The following is a 27,015-nucleotide window of genomic DNA, read 5'->3' as shown; positions in this document are numbered from 1 at the left end:
AAGATATCAAGAGGTAGAATAAAATAATTTAGTGCTTTTATTTATGAGGAAGTATTGATTCCATTTCTTAACTTCTACACTAAAGGTTATTCAAATGATCTGTTCACCATATATTCATTGGAGATATTTTCAAAGACTACAATTTAAAGTTTAAGTGAAGTTTAAAACTTAAGGTTTAAAATTTACTAACTCGGAATGATGACATTTAAAATTATAAAAATTTAAGTAACTAACTACATTTGAAATTTTTCAATTTCTTAAATTTAAGTAGATTCATTTTTGACCCTGGCAATAAATTTTAATTTCTGTTTCTAAAAAAATTAAAAAGCTGTAGTTTACACATATGCCCACATCTTTTGTATTACCAATCAGTATTCTCCCCCAGTATCTCAGAATGATATGTTTTGCACCATTTTACCAGGTGGCTTATTTTGATAGTGGCAATAAAAGACTAAAAGTTAAACTCTATCAGAGATCTGTCAACTAAAAAATCTAGACACAATTTCAACACAATAAGGATAGCCAATTCAGTTCTTCAAAATGTGTTAGTGTGTATTTCATATAGCCATCAACTTATTTAGTGAATTTTTAAATGACAAGGTAAACACATATAAAGATAGGTAGAAGGGTAGGTAGGTAGAGAGATAAATAGATAGATAGATAATGAGAACAAATGTAATTCATGAGTTAATGTTTATTATTTTTAAAATATTGTCTAGGAGTTCCCATCGTGGCTCAGCAGAAACAAATCTGACTAGTTCCATGAGGATGCAGGTTCGATCCCTGGCCTCGCTCAGTTGGTTAAGGATCCAGCATTACTGTGAGCTGTGGTGTAGGTTGCAGACATGGCTCAGATCTGGCTTTGCTGTGGCTGTGGCGTAGGCTGGTGGCTGTGGCGTAGGCTGGCGGCTATGACTCTGATTCAGCCTCTAGCCTGAGAACCTCCATATGCCATAGGTGCGGCCCTAAGAAGATCAAATATATATTTATATATTTTTATGTGTGTCTAGAAGCTACCACAGAGCCTGGCCATGATACGCCATATAAAAAAAGTCAGTGAATGAATAAATATAACCAAAGAAGAAAAGGCAATATAACCAATATAATCTTAATTTTTGTTCTATTTTGGCTATAATTTAAACACTTTCTTTTGTAATCACTTGAGACTCTGAAAGTATCTCACAAAATTAAAAAATTACCTTAATTAACAGTAGAGCAAAAGGAGGATAAAATGTGATTTTTAAACCCTGATTACATGCTCTTTTGCTCTAGGAGACTATAAAGATCTCATTTTTAGGTTCCTCTCAAAATTATAAGGAGAAGCAAAACTCTTCTTTTCCAATTCAGTGACTAAATATTAGTAACTTGCAAGTTAAGCTAAAAACTTTCCAACCATAACTTGGCAAATTCACTTTAAAAGGCAAGTATAATTTCTAAATGACAGAATTTAAACTTTCGCTTGACTTGCTTTGTCATTAGCTCTTCCTAGAAATATAGGTTTGAGTTGTTTCATATGATATACACAGAGCCTCCCTCAAACAATATTAAAATAGACCAAGTGTGTATCAGCCATGAGCCTGAGAACGTATTAGCTCCTTATTTCCATTTCTACTCTTTGGTCTGTTCCATTCTGAGAATAAGCTAATACCATGGGATCTTCAAAAAAAAAGTTTCTTTTTTTTGTATGATATTTTGCTTTATTTTTTGCTATCTGAAACTACAAATTCAATAGCTATTAGATAGCCACCATAATGATAATTTTTAAGTCATTTCAGTTAACAAACATTTATGGAGTGCATAACATGCTTTTTGTGGTTGACACCTGGGGGTTAAGCATGTTAAAACTCCTAATCCTCAAGGAGTGTGCAAAGTTTTTTATAATAAAGCCACTGGATACATATGAAATTAGCTGCAAACCTTTTAAAACATTTGTCCCTACTAAACCTTTATCAACACAATGTAACAGTATAATGAGGATGATAATGTTAATAATTTATGAACACGTTTTGAGGTAATTAAATAGCAACTAAAACATTATAACCATCCTTGCCTCATGGAGTTTTCAATTTTCAATTTTTGAGACCCGAAAAGAAGGTAAGTAGAAGAGCATCTTATCTGCATTTCTATTCAAAGATTTGCTGGAGCCAGAACTCAGATTGATTCTAGGAGACTCAACTGGCTTTTTCACTGAGGTGAAAAACCAAAAGAATGTTTCAAAGTAAATTGATAGAATGATATGAAAATTGTGTGAAATGGAGATATTTTAATTAATGTGATGATGGGTTCATCATCAAGTACACATGTGGAGAAATTGTAGACTTTGGGAAGAAGTATGTACCTTATAGGTCATTTATATCAACTCTTTCATTAAAACTCAGTTTTGTAAAGGATCAAATTGACATTTCAAGCTAATTTGCAGGAAAGTCTGGACTGAAATCAAGATCTCCTTGTAGGATAAGGTTTCTCAACTTGCTTGAGGAAAGCATGGTAACCCCAAATTACCAACAAGGGAAATAACCAGTAACAGCCACCATATGCATTAAATGTTTAAGGACATACAATATAGTCCAGTCAGAAGGCAGAGAGGATGGCAGACATTCCATTCTATCTTCCTCCTTGTAAAAGGCTTGATGTGAAATTGGGAGTCCAGGGTTTGTTTGAGTCCAATTCAACCGTTTGATTGACCGATTGATTTACCTTAATGTGCATTTTACTGGTGCACATATACCATTGAGGTATATGTCTTGGTACCCTAATTTGACAGAAAAGGAACAACAGCAAAGAAAGAGAGAGCCTTCAAAATGTTATATCCCAAGCCCTATCCTGCATTCTGTCTCTTCACTACAAAAATGTTGATGAAGGAATCACCCATGCTTTTCTGCTTCTCATTTGAATGAGTGCAGTCTAGCTAAGTGATAATGAGCTTACCCTCCAAAATCAGATGGCTAGTTTCAGCTTGCAGTTCAGCCACAAAATTTTGAATGACCTTGGGCAAAACTCCTTAGCTTCCTTAGCATGATGTTTTTTGTAAAATGGGAAGCAGCAAGAGCCTTGTAGGGTGTTGTGAAGCTCAGTGAGGTAGTGCACACACTGCATTTATCACATGCCTGGCACAAGTAGATGCTCCATGAAAGCTAGTTATTATTATCCTTGCCCTTACTGGGAGTATTATTTCAGTGCATTACAGACAAGAACTCTGTGTAATCCTGGTTGTCTTAAATATCAGATCAGATGTCTGTGCTGCATGGGGAAGAGATGAACTGTGTGTATAAATGTATATACTGTATGTGTATGTGTGTGTTTAATTTGCAAGAGAGGCCCTAAAATCATCAGTACAGTATTGTATTAGTTTCACAGTAAAAGTGTACAGTTGGCCCTTGGTATCCATAGATTTAACCAACTGGGTATTGATCACAGATGCAGAACCACTGATACTAAGGGCTCAGTGTACTACATGACTTTATTTAAGGAACTTGAGCATCTTTGATTCTGGTGTCACCCACAGATACCAAGGAAAGCCTGTATTTGCTGAGGGACAAAGACTGAGCTAGGCACATTAGAAACACTACATCTTCGCAAAAACCCTGTGAACGTCCTCAGAACTTTGCTTTAAATTTTAATCTGATTTAATTTTAATTAAATTCGATTAATAAATCATAGCATCTCTTTCTTTAATTTGATGGTTTACATAAAGAATCAGTGAGAAATGTCCTGTCCATACTCACAGACCATCTGTTGTGTTCATGTCACCCCCAACAAATAACATAATTGCTAGTTTTTTGTGCATATGTATATATAAGCAAAAATGTAAATAAATTCTTCCCCATGTACCTTTTTTACAAAAATGTTAGCACTCTGTATATATAATTTTTGTCTTGTTTTTATTAGATATGTAACTATTTATGTAGTAATAGTAATTAGAAGTACTATTTCATGAGTAAGAAGATTTATATATATTAATTCATTTAATGATCAAACAACTCTATGAAAATAGTACTGATATTACACCTCACTTAAAGGTATCATTTGTCGGTATTGTAAGTTTCAAATATTTTTCCTAGTTTTTGATTTGCTATTTGATATCTTATGATTTCTTACTTTTAAAAAATTATTTATAGGCAGATTTATCAATCTTTTGTCACTTTTGCCTTGGATCATAGCTTGAAACCCCCTTCATTTTCTGAGTTTATGTAAGAATTCTTTCTTGTTTTTTCTGGTACCTTTTTTTGGCTTTCTCTGGAATTTATATCAGTGGAGGTAGAGACACGGATCCAAATATTTTTCCAAATGTCTGGTGTCCAGACACAGTGTATTGAAGTGTTGTTTCCCTCACGGTCTTGAGAATGCACTTTCACTACATAGTTAACTCTCATAGGGACTTTACTGTTGCTTTCATCTGTTTACCCATTTTGCTTGTAATTTCTTTTTTAAAATGATTTTAATTTTTTCCATTATAGCTGGTTTACAGTGTTCTGTCAATTTTCTACTCTACAACAAGGTGACCCAGTCACACATACATATATACATTCCTTTTTCTCACATTATCATGCTCCATCGTAAGTGACCAGATATAGTTCCCAGTGCTATACAGCAGGATCTCATTGCTTATCCGTTCCAAAGGCAATAGTTTGCATCTAATAACCCCAAATTCCCAGTCCATCTGACTCCTTCCCCCTCCCCCTTGGCAACAAGAAGTCTGTTCTCCGTGTCCATGATTTTCTTTTCTCACGAAATGTTCATTTGTACCATATATTAGATTCCAGATGTAAGTGATACATCATTTTGCTTGTAATTTCTTATCACAGATCAACATCTGCCTCACCAAAGCTTTAGTGAGAAACTTCAACTTTTTCATAGGTGCTAAAAAAAAAAAAAGTAAAATGCTAGCATAGTTAAGTGACTATAAAGATTAAACTGTTAACTGGTTTTAACTGCTCTGCAGAAGAGCTGTGCTTTTAAGAATTTCATTACTTTCTATAATTAAACATTAAATTTTAAATAATGAGTGGAAACACCAATGGGCTTTCAGTAAAGTGCCCCTGCTTTACAGCATTGCTGAGAGTTTAAAATTTCTGTGTGTATGGATGGTAAATATTTGGTCACTAAATACGCAAATAAAACTGCAAAACTTACTGTGGAAATGAAATTATACAGCTGTGAAGATGGACAAAATTGCCAGAGGGCTACAAATTCATCTGTAGCAAAATTTTATCTTAAGACCCAGAGAGAATTATTATAAAGTATCCATTTTCACTACTTAAAGTGCTTTTTCTTAACTTCTCACTTGGTAAATTTCTTTTGCTTGTCATGGGTAAAAATGGCTGGAATGCTGAAGCCACTCTTTCATAGAGCTAAGTTTGAGGCTTAAGGACAAGAAAAGGAGGGAAGTAGTCTAGTGACCACATGCTAGGTACTTTTTCTCAGATGAAATTGCCTCCACAGCACAATTGTTTAGGGTTGTTTCTCCCCTTGAAGGGAACTTTGAGAGTCATGCCTGGTAGAGTTCCTCATTTGGAATTTAGTTTCCTGGGAACACATACATTCACAGTGAACTCTAGTTTATTTCTTTTTTATTAGAACATAGTGAAGAAAAGACTGGCAGTACTGTTATTTCAAAGGATTCTGGAAGGGAGTGGTGAGGTGGGATAAAGAAAGAGTATGTATGCTCTCAGCCACAGCAACATGGGATCAGAGCCGTATTTGCGACCTACACCACAGCTCATCGCAACGCTGAATCCCCAACCCACTGACCCAGGGATCAAACCTGCAGCCTCATGGGTACTAGTTGGATTCATTTCCACTGCTCCACAGTGGGACCGCCTATATTCTTATTACATCAAAATATATTAACAACCTACCATCTGCTGGCCATCTTGGGTGAAAGAGTCTCTAAGGCTATCTTCAGCTCACTGATTCTCTAGAAAGACTTGAAAGATTCAGAAAAAAAAAAAACAAAACCATTATACCCTCAGTTCGGTTTTAGTATCGCAAAAGTTACATGTTATAGTCAGCAAGGGAAAAAGACGCAAGGATGAAGACAAAGAAGGACCAGGCAGGAGCCTCCAGGGCCCCCTCCTGTGCACTCACATGGGCACTAGCTTAATCCTCCCAGTAATGACGTATGACAGGTGTGAGATGTCGCCAACCCTGGAAGCTCCCCTGAGCCTCAGCATCTGAGGTTGTGGTTGAGAGTCAGTTAGACAGGCCTGAAGTGTCCTCAGGATCCAGGAACAATCCCAGCCACTCAGACTCCAGCCTTCACCAAAGCAAAACAGGCATTCTCGATAGATGATATTGTCAGGATAAACTTTCCTAGTCAGACTTTTACAGCATGGCTCAAGGCCTTGGACACACAAAACACTCTTATCAGGCTAAATACTTCAAAGGCTCAGAGGTTACATTTCAGAAACCACCCAAGGCACCAGCCCCAGAACAGGCCTTTCTTCAGAGTATGTAGAGTTTGAGCAACTCAGGCCTGCTGAATTAATCCTTTCCTGCCCACTGTCATATGCATCATTTCATCTGATTAAAAAAATAATAAAGACAATCTTGTGACAAAGTCTTCTTACCTCCATTTTGTACATGAGGAGTAAATAGGTAAAATAACTTTCTTAGGTCAATGCCCCATGGCCTTCCTCTCTGCTCTATACATCTCCCTGCTGGCCAAAGTAAGTGTGCTGTTCTTTGAACAGTGCTTATCTTCCCCACTACTTGAAAAACCTCAGAGGCATTGACCATGTATATTTTTCCCTCCTCTTCATTCCCAGGCTCAAGATAGTTCCTCTGGCTTATAGTACTTGATATGTATGTGATAAATGAATAGAACAGGCTATAACATGATGGTTGCAATTTGTGCTCTTAGTCTTTTGAGTCCTATACTATTATAATGTACCTTATATCACAATGTCAAAAATAAATAAATAAATAAACCAACAAACCTAGAAATAAGTGTGTCAGTCCAGCTTAGTTCTTAAAATTTTTCTGAGGCCCTAGGCTATTCCTTAAATCTGAAAGGGACCATAGAGATTCTATTCTTTAAAAATTTTTTGCCGCACTCATGGCATACAGAAGTTCCTGGGCCAGGGATTAAACTTGCGCCACAGCAATGACAGTGCCAGATCCGTAACCACTAGGCCTCCAGGGAACTCCTTAACATTTTATTATAGAAAAGAAGAAGTATTAATTTTGTGAAAATATCTTGTTAAGTATAAAGAGAAATAACATTTGTAATTTCTCTGCATTTCAACAGAATTCTAGTTTGGAGTCAGGACAAATATATATTGTCTGCATTTTCACTTATTCTTCAAATCAGTGCAGTTGAGGCATGTGCATATTAGTGGTGAGAGGGTTGGGATATTTAAATGTAACTAGCACCTCAATCTTGGCTGTTCCCAAATTAAGGAAAGGACTCTTTTAGAGTTTTGTCCTTTTTTTTTCGTATTTCTTCCTTTCTAACCTTTAGTTTAATATGTCACAGTCTTCAGATGCACAAATATGGCTTCCAGTTTGTCCTCCTATGGGTCCTAAGCATCATCTCCCAGTCCCTTGAAAGATATAGTGACCTGTGGAAAGAGTTCTATAGGCCAGTACTTAAAGGATAATGTGCCTATGAATCACATGCGGATAGTGTGGAATGCAGGTACTGATTCAGCACCTTGGATAGCTCCCAGTGAAGTAGCTGCTCTTGTGTGGACCAAGCTGAGGAATGAGGCATGAGCCATCAAAATTACTTTAATCCCTCCTCTTATCATCTTTTCTAGCACTGGCTTGCTACAACAAAACCGTTTAGACATATAAGAAGTAAATCTTCAGATGAGTTTCCTACCAACCCCAAGAGAGCATATTTTAAATAATAACTAGGAGGAGTCTAAACTGTTTATTCCAATGCTGGTGACAAAAGTCATAAGTCTGAGTCAATTGTACTGAAGAAGTTTGACTTCATCTTGGCTTTAGGTACCTACATTGAGGAAAGAGCATCTTCTACCTAAAAGTTCTTTGCTTTTTATGCTAGCATTTTAATTCCTGGTTTTTTGATCAATGGATGAAATTTATAGTAGTTTTTATTCAGAGGCTGGGAAAAAACCTTCTGTAAGCTTTCAGACTCCCTCCCTGGGCAGAATTAAGTCTTAGGAAGTGATGTTAGACCTTTACATCTCAGTGATTGAGTATGAAATAACAATGTATGTCTTTGTTACCTCATTTCCGAAGGCTAATAAGCAGTGTTTTTCTGATGACAATGAAAAAACTCAAGTTCAAACAAGATGGGCTCACTGCTTATCAGTTGTTTGCCTGCTCCTGCTGTTGGATTTCTTCACTCCTCTGAATCAACAAAGAAAGCTCATTTGCTTCACTTTGTGAAAACTCTTCACTTTTCCCCCGGACTTTCCATTTCACGCTGTGTGAATTTTATTAAGATCTCTTTCACAGAAGCTAAGTGTGGGGCCCTGGGGGATGGCAGTGGCAGCCTCTGTAATTTCTGAAACCTCTTGAGACATCTCTTTTCTACTGAAACTCCTTGGAGAATCATAGAGAAGAATCTAAAATCTTTTTTGGTGCTAGGAGACAAAGGTTGCCTTCATGAGCATTTTGTGCAAATCTTTTGATGTTATAACCTAAAAAGGATAACACAGCAGTAGCAGTCCAGTTAATGTCCAATATCTGAGTAGGAATATCATATTGATATTTGGTGGGTGTTTTTGAAGGTCTCCAGTTATTTTTAAAAGCTGCCTTAAAGTGTTAATTTAAATTTTTAACTTTGGAATTGGTCTTTGCCAATAAAACCTACCCATAATCTTGTTGCCTAAGAAATTATCAGTGGTTTCATTCCAAGTTTAAAAATATGTTTTAAAAGCTAATTATAGTTAAATAATTGAAAAGATATTTGTATTCCGATTTCTTCTCTTGAATTTACATTATAAGAATTTTAATGTTATATGCACTCAGAAATGACATAGTAATAACTATATAATAGTCCATTAGATAAAAATACTATATTTAAGCCAACCATTTCTCTATAGTGGATATTCAGATTAGTTCCATACTTTATGATAAAAATAACAATAACTAATATTTTGATCACTTAATATGTACTAAGTAATATTATAAATGTCAAGTGTATGAAGTCTCTTAGCTGTCATAAGGATCTTATAAGATAGGTACTGTTATTTTTCCTGTTAGAAATGTGGAAAGGAAGTAAAGGCAAGTTAGTCAACTTGCTCAAGGTCATACGCTGTTAAGTGGCAAAGTCAAAGTTCAAACCAAACATTATCATATCCAAACAGAGTCTCCTCTCTGCCATGATGTTTCCTAGGGTATAAGATTCCTTACCTAAGGATTCCTCAGTTTAACTAAAAGTTTCAGCCTATATATGCAAATCCTTAAGCTAAAAAAAAAAAAAAAAAAAAGTCCTCTCTTGAAATGAGTATAAAATTGCAAAGTTTTTCTTTTCTTTCTTTCTTCTCTTTTTTTTTTTTTTGGCTTTTTAGGGCCACACCCACGGCATATGGAGGTTCCCAGGCTAGGGCTCCAATTGGAGCTATAGCAGCCAGCCTACACCACGGCCACAGCAATGCCAGATCCAAGCCATGTCTGCAACCTACACCACAGCTCATGGCAATGTCAGATCCCTAAGCCACTGATCGAGACCAGGGATCTAAGCCACAACCTCATGGTTCCTAGTCGGATTTGTTTTCATCATGCCAGGGCAGGACTCCGCAAAGTTTTTCTTAAGTTCTTAACATTTCAAGAGCTAAGTAGTAGGAGATGGTGCTGGGAGATCAATGTAAAGATTCTTAAAACAACTATTTGCTTTTATTTTTCAATATTAGTAAGACATGCACTGTAATAACTGAAGTCACTTTTGTCTATTCCTTTATCCTGTTGTGAACACTATCTTTAAAAATCCAAATGTTCATAGATTTTTACCCTCAGTTTCATTCTCGTGCCCCAATTAAAAACTTTCTGGTTGGTTTGGCTGAGGATGAATCCGCTTTACTCACTCCCATGAAAGTCAAGGCAGAGGGGATTACAGGGCGAGAGCATTTTTTATGTGGAAAACTGTTACGCACTTGAACACCTGAAGACCCATCTCTTTCCTATCTCTGTTCTCACAGAATGTGTGACACAGGAGAAGGACTATTCACTTTTCAAACAAGGGAAGGAGAAATGATCTATCAGAAGGTCCATTCTGCGACTCTGGCCATAGCTGAGCAACATGAAAGATTAATGCTAGAAATGGAGCAGAAGGCCCGGGTAAGGCTCCTTCCTTGGTAACCTAATAGCTTGGAAATGAATGTCACTGAGGTGTGATGCACATCGCGAATGTGTGGGTTCATTCATGACAGTGCCCTAGTCCAACCCCCATGCTGGCCCTGAGAGCCATCCTCCCAGTTACTAAACCTCATCGCTCTAATATGTTATTCATCATGTGACAAAAGAGGCTTTTTGTGGTCACTACAGGGACCTGTACTTCGTGAATCTACCTATGACCTGTTACCACAGTTACCCGAAGAAACAGGGGGTGTGCACATAGAGTGAAATAAGAAGCAGTGCTCTCTGCATATCTCCACATAGAGTTGGACAATCAGAAATGCAAATGTGGACCCAAAAATAATAGGGAAAATTAGGTTTCTATCAGAAAGGATTCCACTTTTCCTTTTGTCTTTATATTTATCCTAGATCCTCTGACTTCTAGCTACTTCCGTATGTGTTTCAGAGCCAATAATAAAACATTTGCATAAGAAGCTTACACTATTTACCATCTGTCTGTTATCCTGTCTTGTAATTGTGCTACAGTTTGGGGGTAAAGCTAAGAAATAATTTAGTAAAGAATCTGAAACAGCCAATTTTATAAGTAGCTAAAAAAATTATAAGCTTTACAATTAACTTCTTTAAAAAGCAAACCATGGAATTATTATTGACTATAATCTTAAGAGGTCAATATTCTCTTTCTTCAGAATTTATAAGTTTGCTTTATATTTCATCTGTGAGAGAACAGGTAGAGCTTTGGGACGTAGGTGGGTCTCTAACCAGAAAAACATTCATAAGAAGTAGTATAACAAATGATTTTACATTATTCTTAATAATATTTCAAATTTTGTGAATACTACATACACATTTTTCCACTATCTAGGGTGTGGTTTAAAGAACCTTCCTAATGTGTAAGTGTGACAAGTACAAATCAGACTTACATTTGGCCTTCAATGGGGGTGAAAGAGTAGCTTGAACATATTATTAATATGAGACGGCGACATTAAAGAAGCATCAATGGGAAGATGGTACGATTTAGTCTTCTAGAAAGATTTGGGTTAAATTTAAATTATTATAGCAATTATCTGATTAATATGACATTTTTCTAGTGACTTAAATCAGGTAAAAAACTGTAACTACCAGACTTCAAATTATTTTAGAATCTTGCAATTCCTTATCAGTCCATATTTACATTTTGGCTGATGTTCATTTTCAGCCAAAATTAACAACTGTGATGTCACTTGCTATTCGTTAACAGTTGTAGTTCTTCTCTGCAAATAGTTGTTCAGAATAGGCAAAATGCTCTTAAGTAGATTACTTAAATTGTATTTTCTTGAAGCAAATTCCAGGAGTTCTTTCATGAAACCATAGTTGTTTGCCATAAAGGAGAGTACTCAGTTAGTGTCCTAGGTTTCCATCCCAATTCTATCACTTACTGGCTATACAATCTTAAACAAGTCATGTAACCACTAAATGTCTCATTTTCCTCCATTGGTAAAGTGGGAATATAATATCTCTACATATTTGATTATAATGAGGTATCTATACATTAATACATATAAAGTGCTGAGAATAGACCTTGCACATAGAAAATGCCATAAAAGCTTCATAATTATGACGGTGACATAAAATAATTATAAGACCTGCAATGTTTGTGAAGACACTAAATTTTTATTCCCAACTGTAGCTAAATATCTTCCAGTCCCTCTTAAGTATATCTATCAATCTTGTTCCCAAAAATGTTGCAAAATAAAATTTAATTTACATTTGCTGTTGATGCAGTTGTAAGTTTATCTTATCCTATGCTGCCGAGAAGAAAGCCCAGGGGACTGGAGTGAATTGCTATGAAAGTGTTAGAGATGGTAGGTTCACCTACTTAGGTCTAAGGCAACCTAAAGCCAGGATTTGGGTACACCATGGAACTGGGTGCTCCAAGATGGGAAGGAAAAGGATGCAGGTGTTTAAATAGCATGCTCAATCAAAGAAATCAAAGAAGATGTAAAGAAATGGAAAAATATTCCATGTTCCTGGATTGGAAAAATCAATATTGTGAAAATGGCCATCCTACCCAAAGCAATCTACAGATTCAATGCAATCCCTATCAAACTACCCATGACATTTTTCACAGAACTAGAACAAACAATCCAAACATTTATATGGAACCACAAAAGACCCAGAATCGCCAAAGCAATCCTGAGAAACAAAAACCAAGCAGGAGGCATAACTCTCCCAGACTTCAAGAAATACTACAAAGCCACAGTCATCAAAACAGTGTGGTACTGGTATCAAAACAGACAGACAGACCAATGGAACAGAAGAGAGAATCCGGAAATAAACCCTGACACCTATGGTCAATTAATCTTTGACAAGGGAGGCAAGAACATCAAATGGGAAAAGGAAAGTCTATTCAGCAAGCATTGCTGGGAAACCTGGACAGCTGCATGCAAAGTAATGAAACGAGAACACACCCTCACACCATGCACAAAAATAAACTCCAAATGGCTGAAAGACTTAAATATACGACAGGACACCATCAAACTCCTAGAAGAAAACATAGGCAAAACACTCTCTGACATCAACATCGTGAATATTTTCTCAGGTCAGTCTCCCAAAGCAATAGAAATTAGAGCAAAAATAAACCCATGGGACCTCATCAAACTGAAAAGCTTTTGCACAGCAAAGGAAACCCAAAAGAAAACAAAAGGACAACTTACAGAATGGGAGAAAATAGTTTCAAATGATGCAACTGACAAGGGCTTAATCTCTAGAATATACAAGCAACTTATACAACTCAACAGCAAAAAAACCAATCAATCAATGGAAAAATGGGCAAAAGACCTGAATAGACATTTCTCCAAAGATATACAGATGGCCAACAAACACATGAAAAAATGCTCAACATCGCTGATTATAAGAGAAATGCAAATCAAAACTACCATGAGATACCACCTCACACCAGTCAGAATGGCCATCATTAATAAATCCACAAATAACAAGTGCTGGAGGGGCTGTGGAGAAAAGGGAACCCTCCTGCACTGCTGGTGGGAATGTAAACTGGTACAGCCACTATGGAGAACAGTTTGGAGATACCTTAGAAATCTATACATAGAACTTCCATATGACCCTGCAATCCCACTCTTGGGCATCTATCCGGACAAAGCTCTACTTAAAAGAGACACATGCACCCGCATGTTCATTGCAGCCCTATTCACAATAGCCAGGACATGGAAACAATCCAAATGTCCATCGACAGATGATTGGATTCGGAAGAAGTGGTATATATACACAAGGGAATACTACTCAGCCATAAAAAAGAATGACATAATGCCATTTGCAGCAACATGGATGGAACTAGAGAATCTCATCTTGAGTGAAATGATCCAGAAAGACAAAGACAAATACCATATGATATCACTTCTAACTGGAATCTAATATCCAGCACAAATGAACATCTCCTCAGAAAAGAAAATCATGGACTTGGAGAAGAGACTTGTGGCTGCCTGATGGGAGGGGGAGGGAGTGGGAGGGATCGGGAGCTTGGGCTTATCAGACACAACCTAGAATAGATTTATAAGGAGATCCTGCTGAATAGCATTGAGAACTATGTCTAGATACTCATGTCGCAACAGAAGAAAGGGTGGGGGAAAAAACTGTAACTGCAATGTATACATCTAAGGATAACCTGACCCCCTTGCTGTACAGTGGGAAAATAAAAAAAATAAATAAAAAATAAATAAATAAAAAAAAATAAATAGCATGCTCAGATTGTCAGGGCTAGGACTTTGAAAACTATGTTGAATAACAGAAGTGAGAGTGGACACTCTTGTTTTGTTCCTGATCTTAGTGAAAATGCTTTCAGCTTTTCACTGTTGAGAATGATGTTAGCTGTGGGTTTGTCATATTTGGTCTTTATTATGTTGAGGTAGATTCCCTCTGTGCCCATTCTCTGGAGAGTTTTTATCAGATACAGATGTTGAATTTTGTCAAAAGTTTTTCTGCACTTATTTAGATGATCATTGGTTTGTAATCTTCAGTTTGTTGATGTGGTGTATCACACTGATTGATTTGTGGATATTAAAGAATCCTTGCATCCCTGGGTTAAATCCCTCGTGATCATGGTGTATGATTCTTCTAACATACTGTTGGATTCGATTTGCTAATATTTTGGTGAGGATTTTTGCATCAATGTTCATCAGTGATTTTGGCATATAATTTTCTTTTTTTGTGGTACCATTGTCTGGTTTTGGTATGAAAATGATGATGGCCTCATAGAATGAGTGTGGGAGTGTTGCTTCCTCTGCAGTTTTTTGGAAGAATTTCAGTAGAATAGATATTATCTCTTTTCTTTTTTTTTTTTTTATTTTCCCACTGTACAGCAAGGGGGTCAGGTTATCCTTACATGTATACATTGCAATTACAGTTTTTCCCCCACTCTTTCTTCTGTTGCAACTTGAGTATCTAGACAAAGTTCTCAATGCTATTCAGCAGGATCTCCTTGTAAATCTATTCTAGGTTGTGTCTGATAAGCCCAAGCTCCCGATCCCTCCCACTCCCTCCCCCTCCCATCAGGCAGCCACAAGTCTCTTCTCCAAGTCCATGATTTTCTTTTCTGAGGAGATGTTCATTTGTGCTGGATATTAGATTCCAGTTAGAAGTGATATCATATGGTATTTGTCTTTGTCTTTCTGGATCATTTCACTCAAGATGAGATTCTCTAGTTCCATCCATGTTGCTGCAAATGGCATTATGTCATTCTTTTTTATGGCTGAGTAGTATTCCCTTGTGTATATATACCACTTCTTCCGAATCCAATCATCTGTCGATGGACATTTGGATTGTTTCCATGTCCTGGCTATTGTGAATAGGGCTGCAATGAACATGCGGGTGCATGTGTCTCTTTTAAGTAGAGCTTTGTCCGGATAGATGCCCAAGAGTGGGATTGCAGGGTCATATGGAAGTTCTATGTATAGATTTCTAAGGTATCTCCAAACTGTTCTCCATAGTGGCTGTACCAGTTTACATTCCCACCAGCAGTGCAGGAGGGTTCCCTTTTCTCCACAGCCCCTCCAGCACTTGTTATTTGTGGATTTATTAATGATGGCCATTCTGACTGGTGTGAGGTGGTATCTCATGGTAGTTTTGATTTGCATTTCTCTTATAATCAGCGATGTTGAGCATTTTTTCATGTGTTTGTTGGCCATCTGTATATCTTTGGAGAAATGTCTATTCAGGTCTTTTGCCCATTTTTCCATTGATTGATTGGTTTTTTTGCTGTTGAGTTGTATAAGTTGCTTGTATATTCTAGAGATTAAGCCCTTGTCAGTTGCATCATTTGAAACTATTTTCTCCCATTCTGTAAGTTGTCCTTTTGTTTTCTTTTGGGTTTCCTTTGCTGTGCAAAAGCTTTTCAGTTTGATGAGGTCCCATGGGTTTATTTTTGCTCTAATTTCTATTGCTTTGGGAGACTGACCTGAGAAAATATTCACGATGTTGATGTCAGAGAGTGTTTTGCCTATGTTTTCTTCTAGGAGTTTGATGGTGTCCTGTCGTATATTTAAGTCTTTCAGCCATTTGGAGTTTATTTTTGTGCATGGTGTGAGGGTGTGTTCTCGTTTCATTACTTTGCATGCAGCTGTCCAGGTTTCCCAGCAATGCTTGCTGAATAGACTTTCCTTTTCCCATTTGATGTTCTTGCCTCCCTTGTCAAAGATTAATTGACCATAGGTGTCAGGGTTTATTTCCGGATTCTCTCTTCTGTTCCATTGGTCTGTCTGTCTGTTTTGATACCAGTACCACACTGTTTTGATGACTGTGGCTTTGTAGTATTTCTTGAAGTCTGGGAGAGTTATGCCTCCTGCTTGGTTTTTGTTTCTCAGGATTGCTTTGGCGATTCTGGGTCTTTTGTGGTTCCATATAAATGTTTGGATTGTTTGTTCTAGTTCTGTGAAAAATGTCATGGGTAGTTTGATAGGGATTGCATTGAATCTGTAGATTGCTTTGGGTAGGATGGCCATTTTCACAATATTGATTTTTCCAATCCAGGAACATGGAATATCTTTCCATTTCTTTACGTCTTCTTTGATTTCTTTGATTAAGGTTTTATAGTTCTCGGCATATAGGTCCTTTACGTCTTTGGTCAGGTGTATTCCAAGGTATTTGATTTTGTGAGGTACAATTTTAAAAGGTATCGTATTTTTGTATTCCTTTTCTAATGTTTCATTGCTGGTATACAGAAATGCAACTGACTTCTGAATGTTAATCTTATATCCTGCCACTTTGCTGAATTTATTAATCAGTTCAAGGAGTTTTGGGGTTGAGTCCTTAGGGTTTTCTAGGTATAGAATCATGTCATCTGCATACAGTGACAGTTTGATCTCTTCTCTTCCTATATGGATGCCTTTTATTTCTTTTGTTTGTCTAATTGCTGTGGCCAAGACTTCCAAAATGATGTTGAAGAGCAGTGGTGAGAGTGGGCATCCCTGTCTTGTTCCAGATTTGAGTGAGAAGGCTTTCAGTTTTTCCCCATTGAGGATTATATTTGCTGTGGGTTTATCATAAATGGCTTTGATTATATTCAGGAATGTTCCCTCTATACCCACTTTGGCGAGGGTCTTGATCATGAATGGATGTTGAACTTTGTCAAATGCTTTTTCTGCGTCTATTGAGATGATCATATGATTTTTGACTTTTCTTTTGTTAATGTGGTGTATGATGCTGATTGATTTGCGTATGTTGAACCATCCTTGTGAACCTGGGATGAACCCAACCTGGTCATGGTGTATAATTTTTTTGGTATGTTGTTGGATTCGGTTGGCTAAGATTTTGTTGAGAATTTTTGCATCTATATTCATCAAAGATATTGGGCGATAGTTTTCTTTTTTGGTGGTATCTCTGCCTGGTTTTGGAATGAGGGTGATGGTGGCCTCATAGAATGTCTTTGGGAGTATTCCTTCTTCTTCAACCTTTTGAAAGAGTTTAAGGAGGATGGGCACCAATTCCTCTTTATGTGTTTGATAGAATTCGCCTGTGAAGCCATCTGGTCCTGGACTTTTATTTGTAGGGAGTGATTTTATGACCTCTTCAATTTCATTTCTAGTGATCGGTCTGTTCAGTTGGTCTGTTTCTGCTTGATTCAGTTTTGGCAGGCTGTAAGATTCTAGAAAATTGTCCATTTCTTCCAGATTGTCAAACTTGTTGCCATACAGTTGTTCATAGTATTCTCTTATGGTTTTTTGTATTTCTGCTGTATCCGTTGTGATTTCTCCTTTTTCATTTATAATTTTGGTGATTTGGGTTCTTTCTCTCCTCTTTTTAGTGAGTCTGGCCAGGGGTTTGTCAATTTTGTTCACCTTTTCAAAGAACCAGCTCTTGGTTTTATTAATTTTCTCTATTGTTTTTTGAATCTCTATTTTATTGATTTCTTCTTTGATCTTTATAATTTCCTTCGTTCTGCTGACTTTAGGACTTTTTTTTCTTCTTTTTCTAATTTGTTTAGGTGGAGGGTTAAGTTGTCCATTTGGGATCTTTCTTCTTTTTTGAGAAAGGCCTGTATTGCTATAAATGTCCCTCTGAGCACTGCTTTTGCAGCATCCCATAGATTTTGAGAGGTTGTGTCTTCATTATCATTTGTTTCAAGGTAGTTTTTAATTTCCTTCTTGATTTCCTCATTGACCCATTGGTTTTTTAGTAGCATGTTGTTTAGTCTCCATGGAGTAGGTTTTTTCTCTTTGCTTTTCCCATGGTTGATTTCTAATTTCATGGCATTGTGGTCAGAGAAGATACTTGAGATAATTTCTACGATCCTAAATTTATTGAGATTCGCTTTGTGTCCCAATATGTGGTCGATTCTTGGGAATGTTCCATGAGCATTTGAGAAGAATGTGTATTCTGCTTTTTTTGGATGCAGTGTCCTGAAGATATCAATGAAGTCTAACATTTCTATTGTTTCCTTTAGGATCTCTGTTGCTTTATTGGTTTTCTGTCTAGAGGATCTGTCCATTGATGTGAGGGGGGTATTTAGGTCTCCTACTATGATTGTATTCTCATCAATATCTCCCTTTATGTCTGTTAATATTTGTTGTATGTATCTGGGTGCTCCTATGTTTGGGGCATATATGTTGATGATAGTAACATCCTCTCCTTGGATGGATCCCTTAATCATTAAATAGTGTCCTTCTTTGTCTTTCTTTATGTCTTTTGTTTTAAAGTCTATTTTGTCTGATATGAGCGTTGCGACTCCTGCTTTTCTGTCATGTCTATTGGCGTGAAATAGTTTTCCCCACCCTTTCACTTTCAATCTATATGTATCTTTTGTCCTAAGGTGAGTTTCTTGTAGGCAGCATATTGAAGGTTTTTGCCTTTTTATCCACTCAGCCACCCTGTGTCTTTTGACTGGGGCATTGAGTCCATTGACATTTAAGGTGATAATTGATAGATGATTATTTATTGCCATTTGAACCTCGTGTTCCAGTTGATTTTATGGTTCTCCATTCTTCCTTTCTTTTTTTTTTTTTTTTTTTTTTTTTTTTGGTTGGATGGTCTCCTGTTATTATCTGCTTGAGTGTATTTTTTTTTCATTTTTTGCAAATGCAATATTTGGTTTTGGCTTGTGGTTGCCCTGTTTTTTAAGTATGCTAACCCCTTCCCATAATTGTGTGTTTTAGCCTGATGGTCCTGTAAGTTCAAACACTTCATTACTATATTAAAATTAAGAAGAGAGACATACATACAAACAAAAAGGGTTATTTACCTCCTAACATCCCTTGCCCACATTTTATGGTTTTGATGACTCTTTTATTTTTTTCTTTTTAATTTTATTTTGTTTGAAGCATGTTCATGATTAAATCTGTATGCTGGCTCATTTGAGTGACTGCTCTCTGATTGCAGTTTCCTCAGTCCTAGTTCTTCCTCTTCTTCTTCTTCTTTTTTTTTTTTTCTTTTCTTTTTTCTTCCCTTTCCTTCCTTTCTTTTTGGTTTAGAGAAGCCCTTTCAATATTTCCTTTAACCTGGGTTTTGTGTTGCTGTATTCTTTGAGTTTTTGTTTGTTGGAAAAAATTTTTATTTCCCCTTCTATTTTAAATGATATTCTTGCTGGATAGAGTATTCTAGGTTGCATATTTTTTCCTTTTAGCACTTTAAATATCTCTTGCCATTCCCTCCTGGCCTGTAGTGTTTCTGTGGAGAAATCAGCTGATATTTTAATGGGGGTTCCCTTGTAGGTAACATTCTGTTTTTCTCTTGCTGCCTTTAGGATCCTCTCTTTATCACTAACTTTTGCCATTTTTATTATGATGTGTCTTGGTGTGGGTCTGTTTGGGTTCAGTTTGTTTGGGGCCCTCTGTGCTTCTTGTATCTTGAATCCAGTATCCTTTAGATCTGGGAAGTTTCCATCGATAATTTCTTCAAATATATTTTCCATTCCCTTATCTTTTTCTACTCCCTCTGGAATTCCTATTATGCGTAGATTGGCCTGCTTTATATTATCCCATAGGTCTCTTATATTGCTTTCCAGTTTTTTGATTCGGTTTTCTGTCTGTTGACCGGATTGAGTGATTTCCATTATTCTATCTTCCATATCACTGATTCGTTCTTCTGCATTATTCATTCTGGTTTTTACTGCCCCTAGTTCAGTTTGCATCTCTGCAAATGAATGTTCTAGTTTTTCTTGGCTCCTCCTTATATTTTCTAGTTCCTTTCTGAGGGTATCTGCATTACTGTTCATATCTTCTCTTAATTCCTTCAGTATTTTCACTATTTCTCTTTTGAACTCCAGGTCTGTCTGACTGCAGAGATCTGTTTCATTGTTGACTGTTTTAGGTGAGTTCTCCTGTTGGTTTGACTGGGGGTGGTTTCTCAGCTTCTTCATCTTGCTTGTTGTTTTCTTCTCCTGAGGGAGTTGTACTCTCCGTGATCGGGTAGTGTTTGCCTTGTCCCTGCCGTGGAATATTTCCTGAGGGCTGGCGTTGTTGGTCAATCTTTTTTGAGGCAGTGTGGCTTTTCTGGAGTGTTGATGGGGCTAACAGTGTTTCTTTGAAGCAAAGAAGGACTTCCTGAGGGCAGACAGGACTGGGAGCTCCACCCCACGATGGTAGCAGATTTCACTTGGTCATGCAGAGCTAGCTCTGGTGTTTTTAGGCTGTGGGGTTCTTGCAGGGGGTTGGCGGTGTTGGGCAGCTGCTTTTCAGGGGTGCATCACCCCCTGGGGGCTGGAGCAGCTATCTGGGTCACTGAGAACCTAAGAGCCTCTTCCCTAGAGCAGCCCAACTCAGAAGGACAGCCTGAGAATGTAGGCGGATCTTTTCACAGTCTGGCCGAGCTTGTTGTAGCTTTTCTGGGCTGCAGGGGCTCTTCCAGGGGGCTGGTGGTGCTGAGCAGTTATTTCACGGGAGTGGGGCACCCCCTGGGGGCTTGGGCGGGTAGCAGGGCCGTTGGAGACCCAAGAGGCTCCTCCCCAGGGCAGCCCAACTCAGAAAAACCGTCTGAGATCTTTTCCCGACTCGGCCAGGCTTGTTGCAGCTTTTCTGGGCTGCAGGGGGTCCTGCCTGGAGCTGGCAGTCCTATGCAGCTTGTCCACTAGGTCTCAGCACCCCCTGGGGGCTTGGGCGGGTAGCAAGGCCCTTGGAGACCCAAGAGGCTCCTCCCCGGGGCAGCCCGTCTCAGAAAAACCGTTGGAGAATTAGGCCGATCTATTCACGGCCTGGCTAGGCTTGTTCTAGCTTTTCTGGGCTGCAGGCCTTTTCTAGGGGGCTGGTGGTGTTTGGTGCTGCTCTGTGGAAGTGTAGCCCCTCCAAAGGGCAAGCAGGCCTGTGCAGGGACAGCCCTGCGGTGGTAGGCTTCAGGCAATTGTTGAGGCCACCCCTCCTGGATGGCAGGCAGCCCCAGGTTCCGCGAGAGCGTAGGGGGTGGCGGGGGTGGGGGGAGGGGATGCACTGGGAAGCACAGCTTTCAGCTAGCTAGTGGGCCTGTAAGCTTGCTTTGGCATGGGGGGTATTCTATGGGGACCCACCCCTTCTTCTCTCCCCTCCCCAGCACGGGCGCAGACCAGGCTCTTCTCCCAGGTTCCCTCTGAGGCGGCTTTCCACTTCCCCGTCCCTAGAGTATTGTTCCCTTCCTCTGCGACAGCTTTGTTTTCTAGTCTCCCAGGCAGTCTCTGCCCCGTCAAATGGTTTCTAGACCTCCCAAGCTGTTTCCGCTCTGCCCCGCCCCCCTAGCCTCTGCCCCGCCCCCCTAGCCCGGGGACTAATCTCTGGAGCTGAGGTCTCGGTGCCCAGCCCCCCCCCCCCAGGCGTCCCCCGGCCCTTTCTCAGAGATTAACCTTCGGAGGCTAGGTCTTGGTGCCCAGCCCCCACCCAGGCGTCCCCCGGCCCTTTCCCGGGGACTAACCTCTGGAGCCGAGGATTCGGTTCCCAGCCCCCACCCAGGCGTCTCAATTTTTGTGACTGTGCCCGTAGTTCAGATGGTCCGTTGGGTTCTTGATCGGTTTTTCTGTACTCTGACTTACTGCTACACTCTTCTCTGCGTCTGGGGATTCCTCCGGTTCGTTTGATCTTTCCCCCGGTAGGTGACTTTCCAGGGTGCGGGATCCCTTTCTCCTCCGCAGTTCCCTTTCGGGAGCGCCCGTCCCGCTTGGATTCACCTTCTCTCACTCTCCTCTTTTCTCCCGTTCTGCCCAATAATGTCACGAACTTCTTGCCGTTATTGGAGTTTAGGTTCCTCTGCCAGCGATTGGTTGCTGTTCTGTGCGAGTCATTTATTCTGTAGATGTGCTTTTTTTGTTGTGTTTGTGGGAGAGGGCGAGCGTGTCCCCCTACTCCTCCGCCATCTTGCCCTCCCCTCTTATCTCTTTTCTGAATGTGATATAATTTGCCTGTGAAGTCATTGGGTCCTGGCATTTGTATCTTGGAAGTTCTTAAATCATAGTTTCAATTTCAGTACTTGTGATTGATCTATTCATATTTTCTATTTCTTCCTGATTCAGACTTGGAACATTGTACCTTTGTAGTAATTTGTCCATTTCCTCTAGGTTGTTTGATTGGCATATAGTTGCTTATAGTACTCTCTTAGGAAAAATAACTAAAAGGAATCCAAATTTGAAAAGAAGTAAAACTATCACTGTTTGCAGATGACAGGATACTATACATAGAAAATCCTAAAGATACTACCAGAAAACTATTAGAACTCATGAATGGATCTGGTAAAGTTGCAAGATACAAAATTAATGCACAGAAACCTATTGTATTTCTATGTAATAATACTTAAAGATCAGAAATAAAAATTAGGAAACAATCATATTTACCATCACATCAAAAAGAGTACCTACCTAATGAGACAAAAGACCTGTACTCTGAAAAGTATAAGACACTGATGAAGGAAATCAAAGATGACACACCACACAAAAACTGCTTGAACTGATAAACAAATTCATCAAAATAGTAGGATACAAGATTAACATTAATAAATCTGTTGCATTTCTGTGTACTAACAATGAAATATTAGAAAAGGAATATAAAAATACAATACCTTTTAAAATCACACCCCAAAAAATTAAATACCTGGGAATAAACCTGACGAAGGAGGTGAAAGATTTATATGCTGAGAACTATAAAACATTAATCAAGGAAATTATAGAGGATACAAAGAAATGGAAAGATATTCCATGCTCCTGGGCTGGAAAAATTAATATCCTAAAATTGTCCATACTACCTAAAGCAATTTACAGATTCAGTGAAATCCCTATCCAATTACCCATGACATTCTTCACAGAACTAGAACAAACAATCCAAACATTTATATGGAACCACAAAAGACCCAGCATTACTAAATCAATTCTGAGGAACAAAAACCAAGCAGGACACATAACTCTCCCAGACCTCAAGCAATATTACAAAGCCACAGTCATCAAGATAGTGTGGTACCTGTACCAAAACAGACATACAGTCCAATGGAACAGAATGGAGAGCCCCAAAATAAACCCAGACACTTATAATCAGTTAATGTTTGACCAAGAAAGCAAAAATATAAAATGGGGAAGTCTTTTCAGCAAGTGTTGCTGGGAAAACTGGACAGCTGCATGGAAATCAGTGAAACTGGAACACACCTTCACACCATGCACAAAAATAAACTCAAAATGGCTTAAAAACTTAAACATAAGACAAGACACCATGAACCTCCTAGAAGAGAACATAGGCAAAACATTCGAGCAGGCTTCGCCCAGCCGCAGGAAATCTGCCTCCATCACGGGGCAGTCCTGCCAGTTCTGGCTGCCCTAGGGAAGTACCCCTTTGTCTCCCAGTGGCCTGGCTAGCTGCTCCCACCCTCGGAAGGTGCTGCACTCCCACAGAGCATCTGCCCAGCACCGCCTGCCCCTTGGAAGAGCTCTGCAGCCCAGAAACACCAGAGCAAGCTCTGCCTGGCCACAAGAAGTCTGCCTCCATCATTAGGTGGTCCTGCCAGTTCCGACTTCCCTGGGGAAGTGCTTCCTTGTCTCCCAGCAGTCTGGCTAGCCTCTCCCACCCTTGGGAGCCACTGCACATGCATGGAGCAGCTGACCAGAACTGCCTGCCCCTGGAAGAGCTCTGTGGCCCAGAAACGCCAGAGCAAGCTCTGCCAAGCCATGGGAAGTCTGCATCCATCAAGGTGCAGACCTGCCAGTCCCATCTGCCCTCGGGAAGTCCTCCATTGCTTCGCCGTGACCCTGCTAGCCACACCCACACTCAGGAAACACCCCACTGCCTCAAAGAAGACTGGCCAACACCGCCAGCCCTCAGGAAACACTCCACAGCACTGCCAGGGCAAACCCTGCCCAGCTATGAGGAGTACACCTCCACCAAGAAAAAGAAAATAACAAGCAAGATGAAGAAGCTCAGAAACCACTCCAAGTTAAACCAACAGGAGAACTCACCTAAAGCAGTCAACAATGAAACAGAACTCTACAGTCTGACAGACATGGAATTCAAAAGGGAGATAATGAAAATAATGAAGGAATTAAGAGAAGATATAGACAGTAATATCTCCCTCAGAAAGGAAGTAGAAAATATAAGGAGGAGCCAAGAAAAACTGGAAAATTCATTTGCAGAGATACAAACTGAGCTAAGGGCAGTAAAACCAGAATAAATAATGCAGAAGAACGAATTAGTGATGTGGAAGATAGAGTAGTGGAAATCACCCAAATGGAACAGCAGACAGAAAACCAAATGAAAAAAACATGAAATCAATATAGGAGACCTATGGTGTTGCTGGAGGCCAGCTCCGTCGGCCAGGGAGTGTACACTTTTTCCCAAAGGAGAGGGATGGACATCGGCTTTTGCAATGGAGACAGCCTCTTTGTCCCTTCTTTCAGGGCGCTGGAATGCTCAAATTTTATTGGCATAAGTGGTTGATTATATAGACAGTTTTTTCACTACAGATTACCTCATAGTGTTAAAAGTACATTGGTTAACTTTTACATGGTACAGCAGCTATACATCATGTTCTAAGATCTTTGTTTTAACTGCATTTAGTGAGTACAATTTAAGGGCAATTAGGTACAATACATCATGTGGAAAGGAGGAGACTCAGTACAAATCATCCTGTGGCTAGCAAGTCTCCACAAGTTGAAGAGGTCACGGACACAAGAATTGGGCATTCACCAGTTTTTAGACTGGTGCTTATCTTTAAAGTGTTATGACAAGGAGACAGTGTAAGAAAATATAACTAGCTATCACTTAAAAGCTTCTATAACTCATAGCTAGTTGTCTTTTGGTCAAGAATAATATATGTCTAACTTCTATGAACCTCATTAAAATCCTAACTCTAAAGTTTACTATATAACTAGTTAATAGATAAACACTATATATTAATTAAGCTGGATATGAATAGGGAAAAGTCCTTCAAGATGAAATTTTTACTATGTTATTGTTGCAATTTTGTTAAATTACCAATCACCACACGAAAACAAGAAAGGAAAAGAAGAATAATAAGCAAATAATCAGGAAAGACTGAGGAGAACTAAATAACAAATAAAACAAGAAAGACTAGGTCACCTAAGAAGCAATCCATGTTCTCCAGCACAAACATGGAAATTGTTTTCCCAGAAAAGCCCCAATTCTTCCCCATCAACATCAAAATGAGAGCTGTGTAACCTGAGGCCTGCCCTCGGCTTGTACCATACAGGCAGGCTTTTTAGCCTGACCAGAAGCCCACCTTCGGCATGCACCATTCAGGCAGGTTCTTTATCCTGACCAGAAGCCCACCTTTGGCTTGCACCATTCAGGTGAGCTTTTATCCTGTCCAGAGGCCCACCTTCGGCATGTACCATTCAGGTGAGCTCCCTTCCTTGGTTAGGAACTTGCCTTCAGGTTTTTCTGCCATCAGGCAAGGCCTTTTTTTTGAGTCCTTGCATTTTCTCGGCTCCCCGCACTATGGGATAATATAAAGCAGGCCAATCTATGCATAATAGGAGTTTCAGAAGGAGTAGAAAAAGATAAGGGGATGGAAAATATATTTGAAGAAATTATTGCTGGAAACTTCCCAAATCTAAAGGATACTGAGTTCAAGATACAGGAAGCACAGAGGGCCCCAAACAAGTTGAATCCAAATAGACCCACACCAAGACACATTATAATAAAAATGGAAAAAGTTAATGATAAAGAGAGGATCCTAAAGGCAGCAAGAGAAAAGCAAAATGTTACTTTTAACAGAACCCCCATAAGCCTATCAGCTGATTTCTCTACAGGCCAGGAGGGAATGGCAAGCAATATTTAAAGCACTGAAAGGAAAAAACATGAAACCTAGAAAACTCTATCCTGCAAGAATATCATTTAAAATAGAAGGGGAAATGAAATTTTTTTCCAACAAACAAAAGCTAAAAGTACAGCAATACAAAACCCCTTCAAAAAGAAATATTAAAAGGGCGTCTCTAAATCAAAAAAAAAAAAAAAAGAGAGAGAGAGAGAGAGAGGAAGAACTAGGATGGAGGAAACCACAATCAGAGAGCAGTCACTCAAATAAGCCAGCATATAGATCTAATCATGAACATGTTTAAAACAAAATAAAATTAAAAAGAAAAAAAGAGACATCAAAATCATAAAATGTGGGCAAGGGAAGTAAGGAAATTAATAGTTTTTTTTTAATTTTAGTATAGTGATGAAGTGTTTGAACCTACAGGACTATCAGTCTAAAATACACAATTATAGGAAGCGGTTAACATACTTAAAAAACAGGAACACCAGAAACTAAAACCAAACATTACATTTGCAAAAAATGAAAATAAAAACACTCAAGCAGAAAATAATTGGAGATCATAAAACCAAAAAAAGAAAGGAAGAATGGAGAACCACAGAATCAACTGGAACAAGAGGTTTTAAATGCAATAAATAATCATCTGTCAATTATCACCTTAAATGTTAATGGACTGAAAGCTCCAATCAAAAGACACAGAGTGGCTGATTGGATAAAAAAGCAAAAACCTTCAACCTGCTGCCTACAAGAAACTCACCTTAGGACAAAGGACCCGTATACATATATTGAAAGTGAAGTGGTAGGAAAAATATTTCATGCCAATCTTCATGACAGGAAAGCAGGAGTTGTGATACTCATATCAGACAAAATCAACTTTAAAAGGAAAGCCATAAAGAAAGACAAAGAAGGACACTATTTATGATTAAGGGATCCATCCAAGAAGAGGATATTACTATCAGCAACATATATGCCCCAAATATAGGAACACCCAGATATGTACAACAAATATTAACAGACATAAATGGAGAAATTGATGGGAATGCAATCATA

At 38.7% G+C, this 27,015-nt stretch overlaps 1 protein-coding gene across 5 annotated transcripts in view; it reads left to right on the top strand.

Annotated features, from left to right (window-relative positions):
* Positions 1–27,015, top strand: part of DOK6 (docking protein 6) — a 402,580-nt gene that overhangs the window by 260,485 nt on the left and 115,080 nt on the right. For all 5 annotated transcript variants that reach the window (XM_021099328.2, XM_085018104.1, XM_021099323.2 and 2 more), the window contains one exon: positions 10,113–10,251. In XM_021099328.2, coding sequence (XP_020954987.1) covers positions 10,113–10,251 — 139 coding nt within the window. The remainder of the gene's footprint in view (positions 1–10,112; positions 10,252–27,015) is intronic.

Source organism: Sus scrofa, chromosome 1 (genome assembly GCF_054392235.1).
Source record: "Sus scrofa isolate SSC_HxYL_T2T_F1_AM1 chromosome 1, Sscrofa_HxYL_maternal_Yorkshire_Landrace_v2.0, whole genome shotgun sequence".
In the NCBI taxonomy this organism is placed as follows: Eukaryota; Metazoa; Chordata; class Mammalia; order Artiodactyla; family Suidae; genus Sus; species Sus scrofa.
The sequence above is the reverse complement of the archived record's forward strand: the minus strand, read 5'-3'. Positions and strand labels throughout refer to the sequence as shown.